General features: G+C 57.2%; 1 protein-coding gene across 1 annotated transcript; it reads left to right on the top strand.

The window, feature by feature from the left end:
• Positions 1–1,165: 1,165 nt before the first annotated feature.
• On the top strand, positions 1,166–19,392 carry SERINC2 (serine incorporator 2). The gene is made up of 10 exons (XM_014837959.3): positions 1,166–1,300; positions 9,372–9,533; positions 10,787–10,977; positions 11,419–11,498; positions 11,955–12,092; positions 12,797–12,966; positions 14,601–14,691; positions 15,013–15,154; positions 17,660–17,872; positions 18,842–19,392. The coding sequence occupies exons 1-10, from the start codon at positions 1,262–1,264 to the stop codon at positions 18,975–18,977; spliced, it is 1,362 nt and encodes a 453-aa protein (XP_014693445.3). The 5' UTR covers positions 1,166–1,261; the 3' UTR covers positions 18,978–19,392.
• The last annotated feature ends 4,770 nt before the right edge of the window (positions 19,393–24,162 follow it).

Genomic DNA, 24,162 nt, shown 5'->3' with positions numbered 1-24,162 from the left:
GGTAACTTTACTTATTTGTGAGGCCATAACGGAGGCCCATGTTGAAACACAGAGAAACTGGAGGATACTCATTCCTAAGGGGGCCAAGCAGTGGTTTGGGGTGGTGGTTCTCTTCACCAAGAAGACATGGCATGTGAGCAAGGCTTCGATGGCTAGGAAAGGGAACAAGGAGAAGAAGGGCTTTCCAGGGAGAGGTATCCTGTGGGCCAAAGTGTGGAGGGAGGAAACTGTAGGGTATGTTTCTAGAACAGTCCTGGCACAATTAATGGCTAAGCCTGGCCCCATTAATTATGAATCACCCAAGAATGCAGTCAGGCTGGATCTTTGGCCCCGGGGTCAGCTGCGAGGCACCCAGACTTCCTTCCCTAACATTATCCTGTCGAGGGCTGAGCGAGGAGAGGGCTAGAGGGGGACAGAGACTAATTACAGAGCCCGCCCCTGGGTCTCTCCCACCTACCCCTGTGGGATGGGCTGCCAGGAATGTGACACACCCACCCCTTCTGATCCCCTTAGCTGGGGCCCAGAGTTAGGGCATCCATGGGGAGCAATGAGCCACCAAGTAGGGTGGCTCGGGGGAGCATGTGGCCCAAGACAGGAGTCAGTAGGGCTTGAGGAGCAGGTGGATGGAGGGGAGAACAGGAAAAGAGTGCTGAGGAGTCTCAGGAGAAACAGGGACGACAGGGAGCTCACATTCGTCAAGCATCTACCACGTGTTGTAACAGCCCTATAATGTAGGCATCCTCACTTTAGAGATGGGGAAACTGAGGCTCAGAGAGGCGAAGTGGCTTGTCCGTTTCTTTCTCCAATTATTCATTATTCAACACCTGCGCCTTGGGCAGAGACTCTACGTCAAGCGCCGAGTCAGGGGTGACTATCTCTTGGATTCTGCCCCCTGAAGTGGGGTAACAGCGTTACGAGCTCAAGCTGTGGCCTTGCGAACCCAGGGGTCACCATTTCCAAACCCTCACTTTGGACCAGGACACGAGCCTGGGCCAGAGTTGGGACCACTTGCGCGGGTCTCGTGGCCGCGGGGATCCCAGGCACCCCGACTTCCCCGACGGGTCCCGCCCATGCACCTGCTCCAGGTGAGTCCCGGGAGGCCCAGAAAGTCGCCGGAAAGTGACCAGCGGCTTCGGCAGGTGGGGCGGGGCGGGGCGGGGGCGGGGCCAGGCGGGGCGGGGCTGGGGGCGGGGCCCGGCGGGGCGGCAGGATCCCGAGCAGACCGCGCGCCCCGCGCCCCGCGCCCCGCGCCGCCGCCGCCATGGGGGCCTGCCTGGGCGCCTGCTCCCTGCTCAGCTGCGTGAGTCCAGCCCCGCGTCCGCCCCGCGCCGCCGCCGCCTTCTTCCTTCCTGCGCTTGTGTCCCGTCTTCTTCCTCCAAATAGTTTCTTCTTTTTCCTTCCTCCAAACTTGTCTTTCTGAACCCGCAGCCCGCCTCCTCGCCCCTCGGGTCCCCCCTCCCTCGGGCCCCGTCCCCGTCCCCGTCCCAGGCCTGCGGGCGCCGGCGACAGCTGGTGTCCCGGGCTCGGGTTACCGCGGGGGAGGGGTTGGGGCGCGCCCGGGCGGGGGAGGGGAGTGCCCTCGGCCGGCGCCCCTGCGGGGAGCTGGGGAGACTGAGGCTCCGAGCCCGGGTTGGGAGTGGGCGCTGTGGCTTCACTTCGTCCAACTTGGGGACACCCTCGCCGTGCGCCTCCCATCTCTCTCCCGGACGCTCTGACTCTTTGTGGGCTGCCTGCTCCCCGTCTCTCTCCACCGTGTGTCCTTCTTTGTCCCTCTGGCAGTCTGTCCGTCAGTCTGTCTGTTCCTGTTCGTCTGCCTCCGTTTGTCCATTTGTATTTGTCTGATGGCTGTCCCTGTCTGTTCGTTTGTCCGACTGTCTTTGTTCATCCATCGCTTCTCCATCTGTCGTTGTCTGTCTATGGTTCGGTGTCTGTCCGTCTGTCCGCCCGTCCAGTCTGTCTGTCTCTCTGCGTCCGTGTGTCTGCCTCATTCAGTCTGGCTCAGGCTAACTCCTGGCCACTTCCCCAGCGAGCCCCAGACACTTCCCCTCTGGGCCCCGGAGCCACAGTGCGGGGTGTGGAGGAAGCCCCTTGCGCCTTTCTAAGCCGCCCTCCGTGCGGTGGGTGCGGGTGCCGCCCGGGCCCAGCTCTGGCTTGAAAAACCCAGGAATTGAGGGAGGCTGGGGTCCGTGGGGTGAGGGAGTACCTGGTCGCCTGGGCTCGGGGACCTGGGGGGCAGCCAGCACCGGGGAGGAGCTTCGGCCAGACCCTGGCGGAGGCCCCTTCTCCTTCCCTCTTCCCCTCATTAAACCCGAGCTTCGTTCAGGCAGCCCCCTCCCCCTTTGCCCCGAACAAAGAGGAGAAGAGAGGAAGAGGGGCGTCTGGTGGCTGCCGGCTGCCGAATCCCAGGACTTACTTTCCTTTGTCTCTGAGTTGTGTGTGTGTGTGTGTTAGGAGGCTGGTGTCGAGGCGCGAGCTGGGGCATCTAGAGATTGACTTTACAGCCATTTTCTGAGAATGCTTCGTTGTCTGCCCAGAGGCTGTACAGAGGGTCCCTGGACGGAACTCTTGTCCTCTCTGGGCCTCCATTTCCCCATCTGTGAAGTGCGTGTGTGTGTGTGTGTCCGTGTGTCCGTGTGTCTGTGTAGGAATCAAGAGCTGGTCCCTGAGATCCCACCCCGAAACCAAGGTTTGGGCTGCGTCTGCCCAGGAAGGGTTTGCTTCCTGGTGAGGAGGGAGAGCTTTCTGGTTGTTGACCAGATGTCCATCTGACTGGGCTGGCCTGGGCGTGGTGGGTGTTGAGAGAAGACCTGCCAGTCCCCTGGGCCTCTGTCTCTCCCTCTGCCTCCCTTGTAATGCTGTTGGGAAGACTGGAAAGTGCCCTGCCCGGTTCCTGGCATATAGCGAGTGCTCCAAATGGGAGCTATTGTTATCATCTTTGAAAGGTGGGTGGAGAGTTCCCTCTGGAGCCAAGTGCTGGTTTCTGAGTCATAGAATCCTACAGTGCTGAGACCGGAAGGCACCTGACAGGTCTTCTCAAACCCTCGTGAGATGAGGAACCTGTAGCCCAGAGAGGTTAGCTGACTTGCCTAAGGTTGCACAGTGAAAGCATGGGGAACCGTACAGTCAGGATTAAAATCTGATTCCTGGTCCAGGTTTCTTGCCCACACCTGCCCTCCCTCCACATCTTGGGTGCCTGGGGACAGGGCTGGCCCAAGGTAGAATTGGGAGGTTCACTTAGTGGGAGGCTAGTGTCTGCAAGGGACCTGCCCCTCCTTTCAGTGGCCTCCCCTTGGGGCTCTGACCTCTGACATTTACTGAGCACCTACTGCCTGCCAGGCACTGTGGCCAGCCCCTCACCCCTGCCATCTCATTGGTTCTCCCCCCAGCCTTGTGACATACTTATCCTACTTTGCAGATAATGATACTAACAATAGCCACTTTTACTGCATCCTTACCACACACCCAGTGGTGGCACAGGCCCAGCACTGCAGTGAGCACTTTATATGCGTCCTTCCATTTAATCCTCACAGCAACTGCAGTGAGCCAGTTAATATTCCCACTTCACAGATGAGGAAACTGGATCAGAGAGGGAAAGTGATTTCCTCACAGCCACACAGTATTAAGTAGTGTAGTTGGGCGCTACTGGACACCAATAACAACCTGTTTCCATAAAGACTTGCCCTATAGAAGTGATGTTCTAAAGGGGGTTCCCAGGCATTTTTAGGGGGAAAGTTTGGGGGGACATACGTCGGTGGGGAAAACTTTTATACCCTCCCAGCTGTGACGTATTTGTATCTGCCTGTCGTAGTGCTCTGAGTCAGCGTTTGTACTGGGCTGAAGGTGAGTCCTGGCTGGGAGGAGATAAGATGGGCCCCCGGTGGGATGGGAGGCACCGGGCAGGCCAGCACATGAGTTGGACGGTCAGTAAATACTTAGGGAGGGCCTTCTACGTGCGAGGGAGTGAGAAGGGCCTTTGGGTCAGCCTGAAATGGACTCGCATCCTGGCTGGGCCCCCTCTCGGCTGCGTGACTGGGGGCCGTCCCATCGCCTCTCTCCTTGTCTGTGAAGGGGGCACAGGGAAAGTGGATCAGTGCCTGTCGGCCTCCCTCGGTTTTCTCCAGCACTAGAGGGATTGTTTTCATCAGTGGGGTGTTTGGAAATTAAATAAGACTGCCATCGATGAGTTAGCGGGCCCTTGGTGCAGACAGACTTGAGCTCAAATCCCACCTCCTCAGCTTACTTGCGGTGTGACGTTGGTCGTGTCACCTCTCTGAGTCTCAGTTTCCCCATTTGTAAGTGGCCCCTGTCTCTCAGCACGTCGTGAGGAGTGGCTGGGGCTGAGATGAGCATGCCCGCACCCTTACTGCGAAGCTGCCAAGCCGTGGCCCTCCGCAAACAGAGTTCTCAGTTGCTCTCAACTCTTTCAAGGGCGTGGTGCAGCCGATGAAACCCAGGGCTGTCCCCTTCTAGAGCCTGGGCTCCAGCCGCTTTACTGTCCTGCCCAGGAGCCCATTTCTGGATGAGGAAACTGAGTCCCACGTAGGGGAAAGGAGACTTGTCTGAGGTCTGATGGCATTTGGTGGCAGAGCCAAGACCAGGCGCTCTGTTCTTAGCGCTGCGAGCGGGGAGGCAGGCAGTGTGCGCTGTCCTGGGCTGGCTCAGCCAGTCGGGGAGGTGTTCATGAAGTCTGCAAGCACCATCCCATCCTTGCTGGCACCTGTTTTCTGTTTAACGGAGGCAAAATGTGCATTGCATAAAATGGACTATTTTAAGTCTTTGTTTTGTTTTCCAGGAGCTTGTAGTTTATTTTAGGAGACATGATACATATATATATTAAAAATGGATGTCTAACAAATACAGCCCTAGTGAGATCGATCCCAATGAGTGGTATTGTCAGAAAAGGCATAAATGTTGGGTGAAGCGCCCCAGGAGAACTCTAGAATCGGTCTCTTCCTTGGTATCAGTTCTCTGGGTCACTGGAAACGGCCCCTGACTCTCTCTCCCTGTTCCTGAAGCTCCCGCATGCCACTCCCTTGGTCTGTCTTCCTTTCTGTGGCCCAGTGATATTTCTAAACTGCAAATCTATGTCATGCCTCCCCTTTAGCAATCAGGATAAAGTCCAGACTCCTTGGCGTGGCCGGCGGGGACCTTGGCCATCTCTCCATCACCACTCCAGCTTCCTTTCTTGCCCAGCTACCCTGAAAATGCAGAATTCCTTACAGCTTGGCAGGTCTTATTTCCTCTGTAGGAATACCCTTCCCTTCCTTACTTAGCTAACTTCCTACTCTTCCCGGAAAACTCCTTGCCCCCTCCCTTTTTAGTTATAAAATATACATAACATAAAATGTAACATTTTAAGCATTTTTAACTACAGTTCAGTGGTATTAAGCACATTCACAGTGTTGTGCAACCATCGCCACCATCCGTCTCTAGAACTTTTCTATCTTCCCCAACTGAAGCTCCTCCAGGTTAAACTATAAGTCCCCTCCCCTCCCCCTAGCCCCTGGGAACCACCATTCTACTTCCTGTCTCTGTGAATTTGACCTCTCTAGGTACCCGAGATAAGTGGAATCAGATGGTATTTATCTTTCTGTGCCTGGCTTATTTGACTTGGCACAGTGTCCTCAAGGTTCATCCATGTTGCAGTGTGTATGAGAATTTCCTTCCTTTTTAAGGCTGAATAATATTCCAGTGGACATATAGACCACATTTTGTTTATCCATTCATCGGTCCATGGACGCTTGGGTTGCTTCCGCCTTTTGGCTGTTGTGAATAATGCTGCACTGACTGTGGGTGCACAAATATCTGTTTGGGTCCTTGCATTCAGTTCTTTTGAGTAATACCCAGAAGTGGAGGGCCAGTGTGTTTTAAACAAAGCAACTTTAAACTGTGGCCCTAGGCCTTAGCCACCCCACCCCCCACCCCCCCGCCCAGTGCCCGGGGAGTGGTTCTAAGAACCTGGGTCCTGGCTCTAGGGATAACCGGGAGAGAGTGTGAGTGACTCAGTGACAGTTTGTTCCCACCACGCCAAACCATGCACAGCTCCAGACCTGTCCAGCTCTCCTTGGGAGGTAGTGAGCTCCTTGTCGTTGGCCGTGTGCAAGCAGCAGGTGGCCAGCTGCCTTCTGGGTGCTTCTTCATCAGAGAGAGGCTGGACCAGTTGAATGTGGAGGAATCTTGCAGCTTTAAGACTCTGAGACCCAGGGCTTCCTAAGTTCGGAGTTCTCCCTTCCAAGATCCTGGCTGGCGCTCAGATTCGGCCACTCTCAGTGTTCTGGTGCTTTTCCGTTGCTGCCTTTCCCCGAGTGCCTTTGGGGGTGGGGTGGTGCTTGTCATGTTCGTGCAGGCACGGTTTCGTGCCTGCCTGGGCTTTCCTGTTGCATCATAGGCGTCAGTCCCTATTGCTCTGCAGCCGAGTGACTTTCATCTTCCTGCCTCTAACATTCCCAGGAGTAAATGGGCCACCGCGTGCCCTGGGGTTGGGCCTTTGGGTCATTTGCAGTTTCTTCATATTCTAATAAGCTCATAAAGCCTAAAGCTTTATGCCTATTTTAGTTTTTTTCTTAATTCAAAACTTTTATGTTTTAATAGCAAGAGCAACTTGATTGGGCTATAATTTATATTTGATTGTATTTGTACACGTGCTCATTTAAGTGTGACGTGTACACTGCTCCATTCAGCAGAGACCCCTCCCAGGGGAGTTCCAGGAGGTATTGATGGCCGTTTAGTTATCTTCCGCTTTCACCGTCGTTGCCCTGGCGTGAACAGTGCCACAGTGAACTTCGTGGGTGCGTGCGTGTGCGCGTGAATGCACTTACTCCCGCAGGCTGGTGCTTCTGTAGGAAGAGGTTCTTGCAGGAGCGATCCCCAGAGGTGGAGGGCCTGGGTCAGAACGTATGGACAATTCCAAGGATGCTCTGGAAGCAGCTGGGGGCTGCTGTGTGTTTTCCTCTCCCTGACCTGGCCTCTCTGGTGTCAACCAGGCCCTTGGAAATCCTGAGGCCTCAGGTCTCGGGAATACCTGGATTTTGATCTCCAGGAGCCAGAGTGAATTGAAAGGCCAGGCTCGCTGACTGCAGTGAGGCAGCTTTTCTTGTGTCTCAAATGCAAGTGGTAACAAGCCAGACCCGGGCACTTGGGCCCCTGGTTCCCGGGATCAGTGCCTGTGGGCCTCCCTCGGTTTTCTCCAGCACTAGAGGGATTGTTTTCATCAGTGGGGTGTTTGGAAATTAAATAAGACTGCCATCGATGAGTTAGCTTACTTGCGGTGTGACGTTGGTCGTGTCACCTCTCTGAGTCTCAGTTTCCCCATTTGTAAATGGGAGGTTATAACACACTTACTTTATAGTGTCAGTGAAGCTTAATGTCGATAAGGTGCTTACTACAGTGCGTGGGACTAGGTGACTCTTTATGAAGAGAAGTTGTCTGTCATTACTTGAATCTCAGCACTGCCGTTCACTTGCTGTGTGACTTCTGGCAAGTTTCTTAACCCCTCTGATCTCAGTTTGCTCCTCTGTAGAATGGGGCTAAGAGCCTGCTCTGTCTGATAACCAGAATGCTCTTTATGGTTTACAGAACACTTCTGGCATTTGCTTATCTCCTCATCCCCAGAAAGCGGCCATGGAGAGGAGTAGGGCTGGGGGTGGGGGCTGAGAGATGTAGCCAGTTGTTGCTGGCTGGGTGGACTATTAGGATTTGGACCACGAGGGAGAATTTCATTCTGCAAGCATTTCTTTTAGCCTCCATGTTGTACTTGGCTTTGTGGGTGAGAGAGATGGGTGAACAGGAGCATTTCCAGGATCCTTTCCCGTCTGGGGAGAAGTGGTGGTGAGACAGGAGACAGCCACACCTCAAGCAGAGGGCGCTGGATGCCGTGTGAGCAGTCCAGGAAGCAGGGCGCAGGGTTCCCGAGGAGCAGGGGCCCCTTTGGCCTGCCGTCCCCCAGCTGGTCATTGAGGGTGAGGCTGTCCCCATCCGTCCTGCTTCAGGCCCTCGAGTGGACGCCCACTGCTCTTCGCCACTCCTGCACGTGGCCACCGGCCCTGCCAGCCTGGCTGCAGGGGCCTTCTCGCTGTTTCTCCAGCGCCCGGCTTGTGCAGAGCCGCCTTGGGCACTGTGCCCTCTGCCTCGGACGCTCTTTCCTCCCATGGGTCTGGCAAGTGCTTCCTCATTCTCCAGCTCTCGGCTTAAATGTCACTTCTTCAGAGAGGTGACCTGCCACCCCCAAGTCTAATGTGGCCCCGTCAGTTACTCTCATGCCAGCATATATGTCTTGGCATGTCCTCACCATGAGGGGTGATGTTGAGTGTCTTTCCTGCCCCTGGAGGCGCTGGGAGGGCGGGGCCCGTGTCCTTCTTGCTCCCCAGACTCTTCAATACCTGGGGGAGGAGTTGGGCTCTTTGGGGGCCGGTAAACAGTTGACCAGATGGACCCGGATGTGAGCCTGTTTTCTCAAAGGCTGGGCCGTGGACCCGGCTCCCAGAAGGTGTCTCCTTTCGGGATGCCACCCATGAATGGTGTGGCATCACCAGCCCCTAAGTGATGTCAGCCAGCCCCAGGGAGGGGAGGGGCTGACGCCAGCTGGGGCAGAGGAGCCCAGAGGGGAAGGGTGAGCCCACCGCTGCCATCGAAAGCCCCGGAGTGGGAGATCACAGCCGCTCACAGTCCTTCATTCCATTGACTCAGCAGATGTCTACATGCACCTGCTGTTTCTAGAGCTCCAATGCTGGTCCTGCTGGAGCTTACATGCTAGAAATAAAATGTAAAGCCAATCAGATGATAGGAGCTCCTGTGGAGAAAAACTAAGCAAGGAAGGGAGGAGCGAGCCTGAGGGGTTACAGGTTAAAATTCCTGTTTCATCCCTACAACTGCCACGTGAGAAGTAGGAGCTGTTATGATTCCCATTTTATGGAAGAGGATATTGAGGTTCAGAGAGGTTGAGTGAGTTGTGTAAGGTCACACAGATAATCAGTGACAGAGCTGAATTTTTTAAGAAGTTTTTTACCACCCTGCCCCCCTCTAAGTAAGTGTCACTCCAGCTCGCTCTCTCTGAAGTTCCTCTCTCTCCCTAATACCTGTGATAGATCCAGCTTTGAATCGGGGTTCCGTTCTTACTGGCTCTGTGACCCTGTGTGACCCAGCCTCTTTGAGGCTTGGTTCCCTCAGCCTCCCTTTCGGGCTTGAAAGTTCGATGGGGTGACGCCTGGGGACGAGGTGTGCCCCGGCCCGGCGCGGGGCGGGTGGTACAGGCGGGCTCCGTGCAGATTTGGAGACATGGCAGGGGCCGGGGTGGGTGCTGCGGGCTCGGGCGGGACGTGGGCCCGGGAGAGGAGGCAGAGTGAGTGCCGTCCCCTGCCCCCCGCCCCCCGCAGGCGTCCTGCCTCTGCGGCTCTGCCCCCTGCATCCTGTGCGCCTGCTGCCCCGCCAGCCGCAACTCCACCGTGAGCCGCCTGATCTTCACCGTCTTCCTCTTCCTGGGGGTGCTGGTGTCCATCATCATGCTGAGTCCCGGCGTGGAGAGTCAGCTCTACAAGGTGAGCGGCCCTGGCGGAGGCGCGGTGCCCGGCCTCTGGGGAAGGCTCAGCCGCTCCAGGCTGGGGGGGCCCAGGCTTGGGGTCCCAGCTAATCAGGAGGAGGTGGGCAGGAGAGTGGCCCAAGGTTGGCGATGGGGGTTGTTTCTTCGTGTGGGGAGGAGGATGTGGCCGCACACGGGGATTCGGTGTCTCGTAAGCCAAGCTCCCCTTGGGAAATCTTATTAATCATTATTGCCCCCCGGACACTGGCCCAGGGCGTGCTCTCCCCGCTTTGATGAGCATGCCCAGTTTGGGACCCCCTAAAGTCCCTTCATCAGTGTTTCATAGCCTGGCACAGACCAGGGGGACATTCAGGCCAGTGGCTCCACATTTTAGTGCATAGAGGTGTGAATCCCCTGGGGAGTTGGCTAGACGTGCAGATTCTCAGACCCCCTGGGAGACTGAGTCTGTGGGAGAGTGGCCCCGGCCTCTCAGCTTTCCCCAGGCCTCTGCGGGATGGGGGTGGGCGGAGAACTTTGGGGAGCCCTGCTTTAGACGGTGGGGGGCGTTCCAGAGGCTGTGGGCGGCCGACAGGGAGATAAGCAGATGGTAGCGAGGTGGAACTGGACGGCTGTCGCTGGGGGCTCCCTCACAGGACTTCAGCCGCAGAGGTGGCCGCGAGTGGACGTGGCGCGGGAGGCTGGGGCTTTGTCCGGGCTCAGCCGCTTGGGGCCTCCCTCCTGGGTTCCGGGTGGTCTGGGGCCTCCCTGCTGGATCCCGGGTGGGCGGGACCTCCCTCCTGGAGGCCGGGTGGGCGGGGCCTGCCTCCCTCCTGGGTTCTGGGTGGGCGGGGCCTGCCTGCCTCCCTCCCTCCCTCCTTCTATCCCTCCTGGGTACCGGGTGGTCTGGGGCCTCCCTCCTGGGTTCTGGGTGGGCGGGGCCTGCCTCCTGGGTTCCGGGTGGGCGGGGCCTACCTCCTGGGTTCTGGGTGGGCGGGGCCTGCCTGCCTCCCTCCCTCCCTCCATCCATCCCTCCTGGGTACCCGGTGGTCTGGGGCCTCCCTCCTGGATCCCGGGTGGGCGGGACCTCCCTCCTGGAGCCGGGTGGGCGGGGCCTCCCTCCCTCCCTCCTGAGTTCTGGGTGGGCGGGGCCTGCCTCCCTCCTGGGTCCCGGGTGGGCGGGGCCTGCCTCTCTCCTGGGTTCTGGGTGGGCGGGGCCTCCCTCCTGGGTCCCGGGTGGGCGGGGCCTCTGAGCTGCTCTGTCTGTCTCCGCAGCTGCCCTGGGTGTGTGAGGACGGGGTCGGGACCCCCGTCGGCCTGCAGGGCCACATCGACTGTGGCTCCCTGCTCGGCTACCGCGCCGTCTACCGCATGTCCTTCGCCACGGCCGCCTTTTTCTTCCTTTTCACCCTGCTCATGATCTGCGTGCGCAGCAGCCGGGACCCCAGGGCAGCCATCCAGAACGGGTGAGGGGGGCCTCCCCTGCCCCGCGGGACCCTCCCGCAGTGGTTTTCCCCCTTCTCTGCTGTCTCCAGACCCTACCCTCCGACTCAGGAGCCCCTGAAGCCAGAGGGCACAACACAGAGATCAGCTCGTTTAGTTATTCCCGTTTCTCAGATGAGGAAATAGTGCTCAGAAAGAGCAACAACATGCCTAAGGCCACACAGCACTTTAGTGACATGGCTGGGGCTAAACCCCAGTGAGGATCCTCGCCCCTAATTGGTCCTTCCCTCTGCCCCTCAGGGCTTTTTCTAGGGCCAGGACAGACTTTCTGTGTCCATCAGACCATCAGAAAGTCCCTCTTCACCTCTCTCAGTGCCTGTTCTTTGGGGGTGTGGTTCTGGGGGTCAGGCCTGTTCCCTTCCCCCACTCAGCTCTCTTGTCTGTGCTGCTCACCGCCCCCACAGGTTTTGGTTCTTTAAGTTCCTGGTCCTGGTGGGCATCACTGTGGGCGCCTTCTACATCCCTGATGGCTCTTTCTCCAACAGTAGGTGGCCTTGGTGGGGAGGGCTGGGGGCCACCAAGAGGGAGGTGGGGTCCCCAGAGTGGAGAGCCCTGGTGGGGCGTCTCTTTGCCCTGGCACATGGACCCAGGCTGCTGGCTGGGTCCTCCCCCGCCACCCGGGAGACAGCCCTCTGGTGCTTGGCCACATGGCCTTTGGGGACTTGGGTTGGGGGAACCTCCCTCGCCCCTGACCCCTGCCCTGCCACATCGCATCTTGGTGCATGGCTGGCAGCTCCCTGAGGAAAGGGTTGTGCCTCCTCTGAGTGTCCCCAGTGCAGGATGTGGCACAAATGATTGTTGAATGAATAAATGTGTGTGTGAAAGGGAGACCCTGGGAGTGTGTCTGCCCCGGGAGTCCTGGGGGAGCCAGGTGGGGGTCACAGCTCTGTCGCTCAGGCGGCTACCCTGCTGACCTCCTTGCTGCCTTCCTGCCACCCAGTCTGGTTCTACTTTGGCGTGGTGGGCTCCTTCCTCTTCATCCTCATCCAGTTGGTGCTGTTCATCGACTTCGCACACTCCTGGAACCAGCGGTGGCTGGGCAAGGCCGAGGAACGCGACTCACGCGCCTGGTACGCAGGTCAGTGCCGCCCGACCGGCTGGCCTCCGTGTGGGGCTGGGTGCCCCGGGGCATCGACGGGTCCCTGAAACTGGATGAGGGCCTGGAGGGCATCCGACCAGCCCCCGCCTTAGGGCAGGCATTGAATGTCCAGGGCAGACGGAGGGCAGGGGGTGTGTGGGTGGAGCCGCCACCCTGGGGCACTTCAGGGGGATGGGCCGAGCTGGACTGGGGAGCCCTGGACGAGTCTAGTGCAGCTACTCCTGCAGACGGGGCTGCGCGGCCAGACCAGACTTCAGGTGACACCCGGTCCTTGAAACCCCAGGGGCAGAGGGAGTCCCGTTGGGTTCTCGCTCGATTCTTCTGACTCAGTCAAGGAGAAAGGCTCGCTTGGTGCCGGCGTGCTTCCCGCCTCCTCCCCGCTGGTCTCTCTGGCAGCCGGAGCCCGGCTGCAGCAGACCGCAGCATCTAGGGCACTTTTTAAAAGACCGCTTTGGATTCCTTGTGTTTATTTTTATGGTCACCCTACTTGTGGGCACTGAGTCATTTGAGTTCAGGATATGGGGCAGAAACTCACCAGGTGTTGGTGAGTGACGGAGGTTTGGGAGATGCTAACGTTCCCGGGGTGAGGACGCTGAGGCCGAGACAGGGAGGCCTGCCCCACAGGCCCCTCCCGGGAGCGGGGACCTGGCCTCCTGACCCACCCGTGCTGCCCCTCCGCTCAGGCCTCTTCTTCTTCACGCTCCTCTTCTATGCGCTGTCCATCGCGGGGGTGACGCTGCTGTTTGTCTTCTACGCCCGGCCCGGCGCCTGCCACGAGGGCAAGGTCTTCATCAGCCTCAACCTCACCTTCTGCGTCTGCGTCTCCATCATCGCCGTCCTGCCCAAGGTCCAGGTGAGCCTGCCTGTCTCTTCCCGGCCTGACACCCGGCCCCTGGGTGTGGGACTTCTTGTAGGAACCTTGGGGTCCTGGGGCAGAGGCTGGCAGTCACAGAAGTTTGGACCAAGAGGATGGGCACCCAAGTCAGCCTCCCTAGGTTAGGGTCTTGGCTCTCACATCTACATGCTGGGTGTCTTTGGGAAAGTGCCTCAGCCTCTCTGTGCACCTCTCTTCTCAAATGTAAAGTGGGGATAATAATACCTACTCTTTGGAGTTATTCTCCAGATCATATTTGTGAACACTTAGAACAGTGCCTGGCATATGGGTGTCCATCAGACATTGGCTATTGTTATCATTATTGTTATTGTCATTGTTTTTATGCAAATTGGGAGAACATTAGGGAGGGACACTGAGGAACGATTCCTAGACACCTCAGGAAGGCGTGTTGGAAGGTGCAGTTGCACAGTGTCTAATCCCAGCCCGTGTGGGATAATGGTAATCCTAAGGTAATCAATTGTGATTCAGAAAAGGAGTTCAGTGGTCCTTCACCCTTTCGGATCTCAGCCCACCAGGGGTTTCAGAGGTAGCTTAGGTGGTCTTGGAGGGTCTTCAGCAGAGAGGTGGGGAACTTCCCTTCTAGTCAGGGCCTCCATTTCCCAGTGAGAAAATTGAAGCCCAGAGAGGGTAATGCCTCTGTCCCAGGTCACACAGCAATCAGCGTTTACTCAACAAATACCTCTTGAGCACTTACTGTGTCCCAGGCCCTCTTCTCGATGTTGGGGATACAGCTGTGAGGAAGAGGAGGAAGAGGAGGAAAAATAGCTAGCAGTTAATGGCATCTATCATGTCATTTAGTCCTTGTACCATCATCGTCCCCACTTTACAGATGAGGAAACAGGAGTAAAGAGTAGTAGGGGGTGGAGCTGGGATTTGAACCCCTGGCAGCTGGCCTGGAGCCCGTGCTCCTAATCACAGAGCTTAGATTCGTATTTTCAAGTGTGCGTGTGTTGGGGCGGGGTGGGTGGGGAAGAACAGCCAGGAGGAGACTAGGCCAAGCCAGGTGATTTTGCTGGTACGTGCCACATGGAAAATAAGAGGGTGTCGGCAAAGAGGCAGGGGGGCTGGCGGGGCCACGGGCAGCTGTAGCCAGGGTTCTCAGGGCCTTCTGGGGTCCTGATTGAGCTGAGGCCTGAGAACTAGAGAGAGGCTGCCCGTGTGGAGATGTGGGGAGGAACGTGTCAGGGAGAGGGCGTGGCAGGTGCAAAGGCCCTGAGGGGGGAAAGGGTTTGCAGGTTCCCTGGACAGTGAGTTGGCCATGGTGGCTGGGGTGTCGTCAGCAAGGAGGAGTGTGGCAGGCGGTCTAGGGGGAGCAAAGGCAGGGCACACCAGGGAGGTGAAGAGACCCTGCCCTTGAAGGGTGCCCAACAGGGGAACAAGTGGGCTCGTGTGTTAAGAGAAAGAGCGAGGACTCCCCCTTGGGTGGGCGAAGGGTGGCCTGGGTGGTGTGCTTTCCCCACAGGGCTGGGGTAGGATGGCCCTGGGGTGGTGGGGGTGTTTGGGGTCCCCCACTTGGGTGTGAGTGGCTGGGTGGGGGTGGGGCGGGGTGCCCTGGGTTTGCAGGGGCCATACTGATGGACTGCTCTTGCCAGGAGGCCCAGCCCAACTCGGGTCTGCTGCAGGCCTCGGTCGTCACACTCTACACCATATTTGTCACCTGGCTGGCCCTGTCCAATGTCCCCGGTGAGTACAGACCTGCGTTCGAGGAGGCTGGCCTCATTCCTGGCCCGGCAGTGGCCCTCTGGGGGGGCTGGGATGCTCACAAGTGACAGGGACATCCCGGCCCCAGCTCGTTCTGAGACTCAGTCCTTCTGGGAGGTGGAGGGCACCCCATCTGGTCCTGGAACTGTCTCTGTCATTTTGTCTGCTAGGCGCTGTTGCTGGGACTTGGGTGGTGGGTTGTCTGTCTGTCTGTCCATTTGGGGTGGCTCTCTGCCCTCAGGGCTACCTGGCTGCTCAAACCTGGTCTGTGTGGGCTGAGAGTGACCGTGCTCCCATCCCCAGACCAGAAATGCAACCCCCACCTGCTGACCCACTTGAGCAACGGGACGTTCCTGGCAGGCCCCGAGGGCTATGAGACCCACTGGTGGGATGCGCCGAGCATCGTGGGTCTCGTCGTCTTCATCCTGTGCACCTTCTTCATCAGGTATGGTGCGGGTCTGGTTTCTGGGGAGGGGTCATGATTGCGGGCCCGGAGCCGGAAGTGAGGGGAGGATGTGGGAGCCGAGACGCCAAGCTGGAAGGCGCCCTCGGCCAGCAGCGTGTCCAGCCCCTGCATTGTGCTAGTGGGGAAACTGAGTCCTTCAGAGGGTACCTCGTGACTGGGCGGCAGAGGTGGGGCTGAACCTGGGGTGCACATGCCCAGCTCAGGCGGGTGCAGACAGCTGTGGGGTCAGGGGAGGAGTCTGGACTGGGGCCAGCAGGCCCACGCACTGTCACTCACCTGCTGTGTGTGGCCTTGGGATAAGTGGCTTCACCTCTCTGAGCTTCAGTTTCCTCCTCAGTAAAAGGCAGGTGGTAGCCTCCATGCCCAGGTGGCTGTGACCCCACAATCTCCCCTGAGGGAGAGCAGCTCACACTTAAGTCACATGGCAACTTTATTTACTTATTTATTTTTATTATTTATTTATTTTTTTGAGGAAGATTAGCCCTGAGCTAACATCTGCTGCCGATTCTCCTCTTTTTGCTGAGGAAGACTGGCCCTGAGCTAACATCCATGCCCATCTTCCTCTACTTTACATGTGGGATGCCTACCACAGCATGGCTTGCCAAGCGGTGCCATGTCCACACCCGGGATCCGAACCGGCGAACCCCGGGCCATGGAAGCGGAATGTGCGCACTTAACCACTGTGCCACCAGGCCGGCCCCATGGCAACTTTTTTAAAGGGCATCTTAGCAGGTGCTTATCAGTGTGGACTTGAGCCACACTGCCTGTATTTGAACCTAGCACTGCCCTTACTAGCAGTGTGATCTCTGGCAAGTCACTTAACCTTTCTGTGCCTCAGTTTCCTAATTTGCAAATCAGGGATAAAAATGGTACCTGCCTCACGGGATTGTTGAAGGGGTGTAGATGAGTTAATATGGATAAGGCACCGAGAAAAGAACTTGGCAAGTAGTAGGCGCCAAATAAGTGTTTGCTGTTATTACGAGTAACTGTGAATGTTTGCACAGCTGGCTGGCTGTGAGTGGCTGTTTTGTCAGCGTCACTAGATGATGATATTAAGCATAATTATTGTTTACACTGAAGCTAGCAGACTTGTTGATTGCCTCGCCGCGGCATTTATCCAAGCAGCGCTTTCTCTGTCCGCCCTTGACTCCCTGGAGGGAACCTTTGCCCTGCTCCTCCTTTGCCTTGCTCCTCCATCCCTGCCCTGTCCATCCGGCAGTGCCTGTTTTCCTACAGGCAGCACCCCTGCCCCCGGCCCCCCCCCCGGCTAGAACATTTTGAGGCTGTTTCACGTTTTGGTTTGGTCTTTTCTGAAATGTTTTCTTCCACTCAAGTCTGGGCACTTCACAAACATCTCTCGTCTTAGTCACCTCACTCGATTCCTTTTTTAACCTGGAAAGGCCCATATCACCTCCGTTTCATGGGTGAGGAAGCTGGGCAGCCGCTTGTCTGAGGCCACGAGTACGCTGTCCCCGCCCCTGCTTCTCTCCCCGTCCCCATCCCGACCCGGCCCAACCTGCGCTTCCTGGTGCTTCTCACACTCGCACCTGCTTGGCTGCGGTCACTGGGCTGCGCCTCTGAGGGCCCCGGAGGGCCTCTCTGTTCTTAGTACCGTTCTCCAAGCCCAGGAAGCGAATAAGCAGCCGGAGGGCGGGGACCACTGCTGACCACTCTTGCCCCAGCAGATGGCCCGGCCCTGGGCTCCCGTGCCCTAAATGTCCGCGCAGGAGTTGGCAACTGGGGTCAGTTGAAGGTCAGCAAGGGGTGACTCTCAGTGCGAAGGGCGGGGCTGGAATCCAGGTCTCGTTCGTTCCACTTCTTTTCGAAGTACAAGTTGGTTTGTCAAAATTGTATATTTGTCTCAAGCTATTAAGTACTGTTAAAAACATGACGACCTCATTATAGAAAAGCAATTACAAAAAAATCATTACTGTTATTATTTTTTTACTGTAAACATGAAGAAAGGGAGGTAATTAGTAAAACTACTTACCTAAAACTAATGAAACGAAAGCAAACTTAATAGCGAGTGGGCATTAGTAATTATTAACAGCGTTAATGAATGCAGTGCCCAGTGTGGTGCTTGGCAGTGCCAGGTGCTCAGTGCATGTTTCTGGAAAGGGCAGGTGGACCCCCAGAGTAATAGGGTCCGTTTATTCGGTTTATCCTCTGTGGCACGGGCTTTATAGCGTTTTCCGTTTACTCCTCCCAACAGCCCTGTGAGGGGGTCCTGTTATCCCTGACCTTACAGACAGGATACAGAGGCTTAGAGAGGCTCAGTGTCTTGCCCAAGGTCACATGGGGAGTGGGGGTAGAGTTGGGAGTCAAAGCAGAACAAATTCCTGGGTCCCGGGCTAACCAGGCCGCCGGCCCCCGAGCCTCTGGGACCATAATGCCTGTTGTTGTTATGACCATGAGGCCCCTTGGTGCTGCCAACCTGCCCGCCTTGGCAGTGAGGGCGCTGACCATCTGCTCCCTCCCCCGCAGCGTGCGCTCCTCAGACCACCGGCAGGTGAACAGCCTGATGCAGACAGAGGACAGCCCGCCCATGCTGGAGGCCACGCAGCAGCAGCAGGTGGCCTGCGAGGGCCGGGCCTTCGACAACGAGCAGGATGGCGTCACCTACAGCTACTCCTTCTTCCACTTCTGCCTGGTGCTCGCCTCCCTGCACATCATGATGACACTCACCAACTGGTACAAGTACGTGCAGCCTGCTGGGCGTGGAGGGGGCCCGCATCCTGGGTGCACACCTCCCCTCTCCTCCAGCGCCTCACTCAGTTATTCCTGCTGCCTGCTCACGGCTGGGGTGTGGAGTGTCCATCTAGCACCCTCCGTAGAGCCCGCCCCCTCCGTGCCTCAGTTTCTTTGCCAGTATTTTGGTCCGCTCAGCTCCTGGCGCCTCCACTAAGTGCTTGAAAAGTGGGGACACAGGAGGTGGGGCGGGGCCTGTGCAGGGCAGACCTGGTTTACAGATCAGGGCTGGTGATTGGAGTATGGGGTCAGATTCGGGCTTCATGGTTGGAGGGTTAGGATTGGGTGTGGGGTCAGAATCACAGTCACAGGGTCAAGAACAGGAGTCATGAGGTCAGGAGTTGGGATTGGGGCCATATAAAGCCACAAATTTGGTCATTTGGTTAAAATTGGGGTTAGGAGGCCATGAAGCCAGGATTGAAGTGGTAACGTCAAGGAGCTAAGATCACAGTAACAAGGTCAGGGGTCAGGACTAGGGTCATGGGGTCAAGGGTCAGAAGTGAGGTCAGAGATATCAGAACTGTGGTCATAAAGTCAGTGGTCATAGGTGGGGTTACAGGATTTAAGGTCAGAGTCAAGATTAGAGGTCAGGAGTTCCAGGGTCCCAAAGTCAGGGACCAAGAGTGAGGTCACAGAATTAGGATCTCAAGGTTAGGGACCAGGAATCAGGTCACAATATTACAGTCTAGGACTGGGGTCAAGGTTTGAATTAAGGTCAGGGTCAGGTCTATGGTACAAGGTCAAGAGCTATATCTAGGGTCTTAAAACCAAGTGTCAAAAATATCAGAGATGGGGGCTAGAGTCACAGTGTAAGAGCCAGAGTTGAAGTCAGGGGTCACCACTGGGTCATAAGGTCAGGGTCAAGACTGAGGCCACAATGTTGGTGGCCAGGCTCACTGGGATGATGTTGTGTTCCAGGCCTGGCGAGACCCGGAAGATGGTCAGCACGTGGACCGCCGTGTGGGTGAAGATCGGTGCCAGCTGGGCGGGGCTGCTCCTTTACCTGTGGACGCTGGTAGCTCCCCTCCTCCTGCCCAACCGGGACTTCAGCTGAGGCAGCCCTACAGCCGCCCACCCCGTGCCTCGGGGCTCAGTGACGGTCAGCGGCCTGAGCCCCCCAGGACTTGCCCGGAGCTGGGCTCTCTGTTCCTAGTGCCTTCAGGGAGGAGGAGCGTCGGGCCCTCGCCTGAGCCCCAGACCAAGGAGCTGCCTCTTCCCTACCCTCGCCCCCAGTCGCCCGCTCTCACTCTCTTGGGGAAAAAGGGCCCCTTGTTCTCAGGCTCCGGGAGAGGGTCCTGAGGAGAGAAACGCCCAGAGCCACTCGGAGAGCAGGAGTGCTCCCCACCATGGGTGCCAGCACTGAGCCTGGTGTTCTGGACCACGTCCCCCAGGGCGCCCCGCCCCCTCCCCAACACCGTGCCTTGCTGGTCTCTGAGACTCTGCCCAATAAACAAGCCAGTGTGCCTGCCTCCCTTGTCCTGTGCTCCTCACCCTCGGCGCGCCCCCCGCCATCTGGGCCAGTGTCGGGGCTGGGAACAGCACGTCAGGGCAGAGGAGGCTGACGCATTGGGACCAGACCACGGGGGGCCTCGAAGGCCAGGCAGAGGGGCCTGGGCTCTGTCCTCAACATCATGGAGAGCCTGGGGGCAGGGACAGCAGAAGGAGGGGCTTTGAAAAAGGGAGTCTGCGGGTCAGAACCTGTGGGAGCAGCGAGCTGAGCAGTGTCCATGAGCTGGGTTGGGGGCCTGGCGTCAGGGTGGAGGGGGCACGCGTGGTGGCTGAAGGCGCTGTCTTACCCGTGCCCCCCTGAGGCCCTGCCCACCCCTGACCCGCCTCCAGGGTCCTGCTGGGGAACTCGTCACCACCCTCCCTTTCTGCCTGCCATCGTCCTTGGCACCTGCTGTGGGCCAGTGGCCGCCAAGAATGCAGAGAATCTTACCAACCCTTGGGCCTCAGGGTGCAGTGGGGAGAACGTGCACTCTGGAATCGGCCAGGCTGGGCTCGATCCGGCTGAACTGCGAAGCTGTGGGACTCCCATGGGGCTCTGGGCAAGTCTGTGCCCCCTCTGGGCCCTGGCTCCTTGTTTGTCGGGTAGAAAAACGCCGCCCACTCCAGGCTGTTGTGGGGCTCAGAGGAAGCAGGCTACCCATCTCTGAATGCACACAGTGATGCGGGGGGGACAGACGGGGGCCCCAGAGCCTGGTCTTGACGTCGTGATGGCCGACTATTGGCCATTCACCCCTTCCCTTTGCGGGTATAACAAATAGGTACTGACGTGACTGGGTTTGTTGGGTGCTGGGATGTGGTGGCTGGGGACCTGCTTCCAAGGAGCTCTTGGGCCAGGAAGGGGTGCAGTGAGGGAGGCAGCACAGGTGAACAGGTGCACCAGGGAGGCAGCTGACAGGCCGGGGGTCAGGCAGACATCCTGGAGAATGTGAGGGTCAGCCAGGTCAGGAGGAGCGAAAATGCTCCAGGCAGAGGAATAGCGTGTGAGCAAGAGAGAGTGGGGCGCTCGAGGACCGATGAGAAGTGCAGGGCGTCTGGGGTGCAGAGAGCTTGTGGGCTCAGGAGGTGGATGAGCTGGGAGACCAGATATCCTCAGGGTAGAGGGGAGCCACAGAGGGTTTTTGAGCAGGGGAGAAGCAGTGAAGCTGTGAGCTGATCACGGGGAGGCCCTGGAGAGTTTAGAGCCGAGCAGTCACGTGGTCAAATTGTTCTCTTAGAAAGGTTTCCCTGGATGAAATGGAGGGTGCAGTGGCTGGGGCAGGTGCCAGGGCCCGGGGCAGATGGGGTGGAGCCTGGGGTGGGGCAGTGGCTGAGGAAGGCGTCTGTCCCCCTTGGGAAAGATCTTGCGGATGCTTCTGCCCCCGGTGCCTTTCAGCCGAAGGAGACCTCTCTCTGTGCAGCCTCAGCATTCTCCTCCAACACGAGATTTCATGTCTCTCCTCCTGTCCCTTTGGGAGAGAAAGTCCACGTTGTGCTCCCGAGAACCTTGTTTACGCATTTGTAGAAGTGGGTGATTGTGTCCTGCTTTTGTATTATTGTTCTTCTCTAGTTTTGCAGTTATTCATTCAACAAACATGTCCTGAGCATGAGTTGTGCCCGGGTGTGGGCTGGGGCAGGCCTGGGGGGAAGGAGGCAGGGGCCAGGCTGAAGTGTCAGAATGCCTGGGAAGGATGTCAGGTCCCAGTCTGGAGGTCACCACCTCTGATGCCCCAGGCACGGAAGGGCTTTCTCTGCCTGTTTCCTCGGCCCCTGTTCTTCCCTGCACTCGCGTACCTGGTGGTCGAGGTGGAGGTGAGGGCAGGTGTCAGGCCTTACCAGCTGCCCACCCAGAGGCCGGGAAGCCCCCTCGGCCTGTTTGCTGGGTGCCCCCTCGTCTCCTGCTGCCCAGCATCATGGCTCCACAGGTCGTCCCTCCCTCCCTTCTTCTCTCCCTCCTCCCTCCCTGCCCCCACCCTCACCCCATCTTTCCTCTACCTCCTCTTCTGGATCACCTGCTCTTTCTCAGTTCCCTTCTCTTTTCCTTCATACCCTCTTCTCTGTCACCTCTCTCCCCTCTCACTCTCCCTTGTCACCTCCCCTCCTTTGTCGGTCTGTCAGACAGGCATATAGGACCCCAGCTCTCTTTGTCCCCCAGCCCCTGACAGGCTGGGCTTCCTGTGATGGGGAAGAGGCTGCCCTCATCCCCGAGGGCCTGTGCTCTGTCCCTGGACCCTTGCTGCCCCGTCCCCAGGCCTAGGCTGTCGTCACTGCAGATACTAGCAGCCATCTCGGCCCAGCCTGCCTGGGAGCAACTGTGGACCTGGCTGTGGAACAAATATCCATGCAGAGCGAGTGCAAAGCCTGCAGCCCGCGAGGGGAAACGGTTGGTGCGGGTACTGGAAAGAGCTCTGGGCTCGGCTCCGGTTCTGTCCGCATCGCTGTCTCACTGTGTGACTTTAGGTGACTCAGCTGCTTACTCTGGGCCTCAACAGCAGCTTCCGTAGAATGGCAACAGTTGCTGTTTTGTAAACTAGAAAGCGTGGTGCTTTCATGAGGGAGAGTCTGGTTAACCAGCAGACAATCCCAATCCTCTTCTTCCTTTCCTGCCTCCGTCAGAAAGGCTGGAAAAGCCAACTGGTCCCTTCGCAGCTTCTCTGAGAGTTAGAAGTGGACAACTGACACCATTCCGGCTAATTAGATCCAAGTGGGAATGCTAAGGAGCAATGCTAGCAAAGTTTCTACTTTTCTTTTACAAGGCATTGCTCAGTCCCCCTTTTCCTATTTTAACACAAGTATGATGCCTGGAGCTGTAGCAGCTATCTTGGGACAATGAGGCAACAAGCCTGAGAATGAGAAACCAACATGGTGAGGACTGTGGTACAGAAAAATGGGAGGAGTCTGGGTCCTTGATGCACTTTCGAGCTGCTGCATCAACCTTACTGTGCCTGACTCCAGACTTCTGTTATGTGAGGAAAACAAACGCCAATATTTTTAAGCCCTATTTGTTGAGTATTAAGTTTCTTGCAGCTGAATGTATTTCTAACTGATGTAATGTGCGATGGTCATTAATTTTAGTGATAGTAAAATTAACAAACAGCAGAAACCTCTCTATTATCAGGACTATTGGGTAGCCATAGTGTAGCGCACACACCCCATATATGTGCATATTTATCAATAAATGTATACTGTGTTTATATAATATACATGTATGTTTAGCAGCAGGATAAGTTGTGACAAGATAGTTTTTTGACGTATTAATTTTTCTCTGCCAAACCCACAGGAGAAGAAGGTTCTGGGCCTCCTTGCCTTGGGGGAGGGTTAGAGGAAGAGTGGGAAGCGGGAGAGAGGTTTCCTGCAAAACAGACTCCCCCTCTCACCGTTGGCTTCCAAAACCCCAAAGACATCGAGCTTCTGGGCAGTGGAGGAGGGGCAGTGATGGGGGCAGCCGAGGTGCCTCCTGGGAGAGGAGAGGGCGAGAGCCCCTGAGGGAACTTGATTAGAGGTGGGGGGGAGGGGCAGTTCCTCCCAGGACCCAAAGAAGTCCTCCGTGACTGGAGGAGGAGGCAGAGGGCTGTGGGTCTGTGAGCAGGGGTGGGGGCACCCGTTCCTGCTGAGCTGGGGGCGCCAGGCAGAGCCAGGGGGAGCCGGTGAGACCTCAGAGGGGAGCAAGCACAGTCCAGCCCTGCCTGCGGTGCCCACGCCCCCTGACACCAGGTCCTTTCCGCTCTGCCCACTTCCTTGCTGCTACGTGTGACCCCAGGACTTTTGCACAGGGTTGGGGAACAATGAAGAACGGCTGAGGCTGAATTTCCCACCAGCCTGGTGGGAGAAGGCTTTGGACAGAAAGTAGATATGAAACAAATGAACAGATGCTCTTTTTCTTGCACACCTGTGGCTTGAGCTTCATACCCACTTTAAAATAATTTTAGATATAAGGCATGTTTATGGCAAAAACCCCCACAAAAACCCACAACAGGATAGGAGTGTGAAAAGCATTTATCTACTTCATTTTCTCGAGCAGCAGCAGAGGATTCTGTTGCGGGAACGTTCTCTGATTTGTTTAACGAATCCTCAATGGATTGGTGTCTGCGTTGTTTTCAGTGGCTTTTGTTTTTTTGTCTTATTTTGTCTTTGCTCCCCCTGGCTGCTGTTTATCCTGGCAGTTTGCTGCATTGCAGGAAGAACATGGACTCCAGAGCCAAGACCTCTAGGTTCTTGTCTCGGGTTTGCCCCCTAGTGCTGTGGCCTCTCTGGGCCTCAGTTTCCCCATCTGCAGAGTGGGGATTGTAGTAGCACCCGTGCTGTGCCGTGTCACCGAGGTCAGAGTAAGCACGTCTGTAAAGCTCCTGGCACCACGCTGGGGCCAGGGTGGGAGCCAAAGAAAGGGTGGCTCCTTCCTTTCTCCAGCTCTCAGCCCTCAGGGACCGAGGCAGAGGCAAGGCCGACAGAGGAGGTCACCTTAGCCTTCCCTCCACCTCCAGGGACACCTGCCCTTTGCCCCTCTGGAGGCGGATGTGAATGACGGGTAGCAGGAGGTGGGGAGAAAAGCGATAGGAGGAGCCACGTTTATCAAATGGTTCCTGTGTACCCAGCCTGGATCATGGAGCCTTAATCCCCATAGCAAGCCTGTCAGAGCACAGAGAAAGAATGTGTAAGAGAACAGGAAGATGGAGACCCTGAGCCCCCAGTCTTCCCCGACCCCTAGTCTAACTTAGCCTCCCCGTGTCTCTTACTGTGCTTAGTACTTAGTGTAC

The sequence above is a fragment of the Equus asinus genome, chromosome 5 (genome assembly GCF_041296235.1).
Source record: "Equus asinus isolate D_3611 breed Donkey chromosome 5, EquAss-T2T_v2, whole genome shotgun sequence".
NCBI classification, from domain to species: domain Eukaryota; kingdom Metazoa; phylum Chordata; class Mammalia; order Perissodactyla; family Equidae; genus Equus; species Equus asinus.
Note: the sequence above shows the minus strand (reverse complement) of the source record. Positions and strands in the feature narration are given on the sequence as shown.

Excerpts from the sequence above, each read along its gene's own strand:
- SERINC2 (XM_014837959.3), top strand. The coding sequence starts at position 1,262 with ATGGGGGCCTGCCTGGGCGCCTGCTCCCTGCTCAGCTGC. Across the intron at positions 1,301-9,371 it reads CCTGCTCCCTGCTCAGCTGC|GCGTCCTGCCTCTGCGGCTC; the intron begins GTGAGTCCAGCC and ends CGCCCCCCGCAG. Across the intron at positions 14,692-15,012 it reads GGCCCTGTCCAATGTCCCCG|ACCAGAAATGCAACCCCCAC; the intron begins GTGAGTACAGAC and ends TCCCATCCCCAG.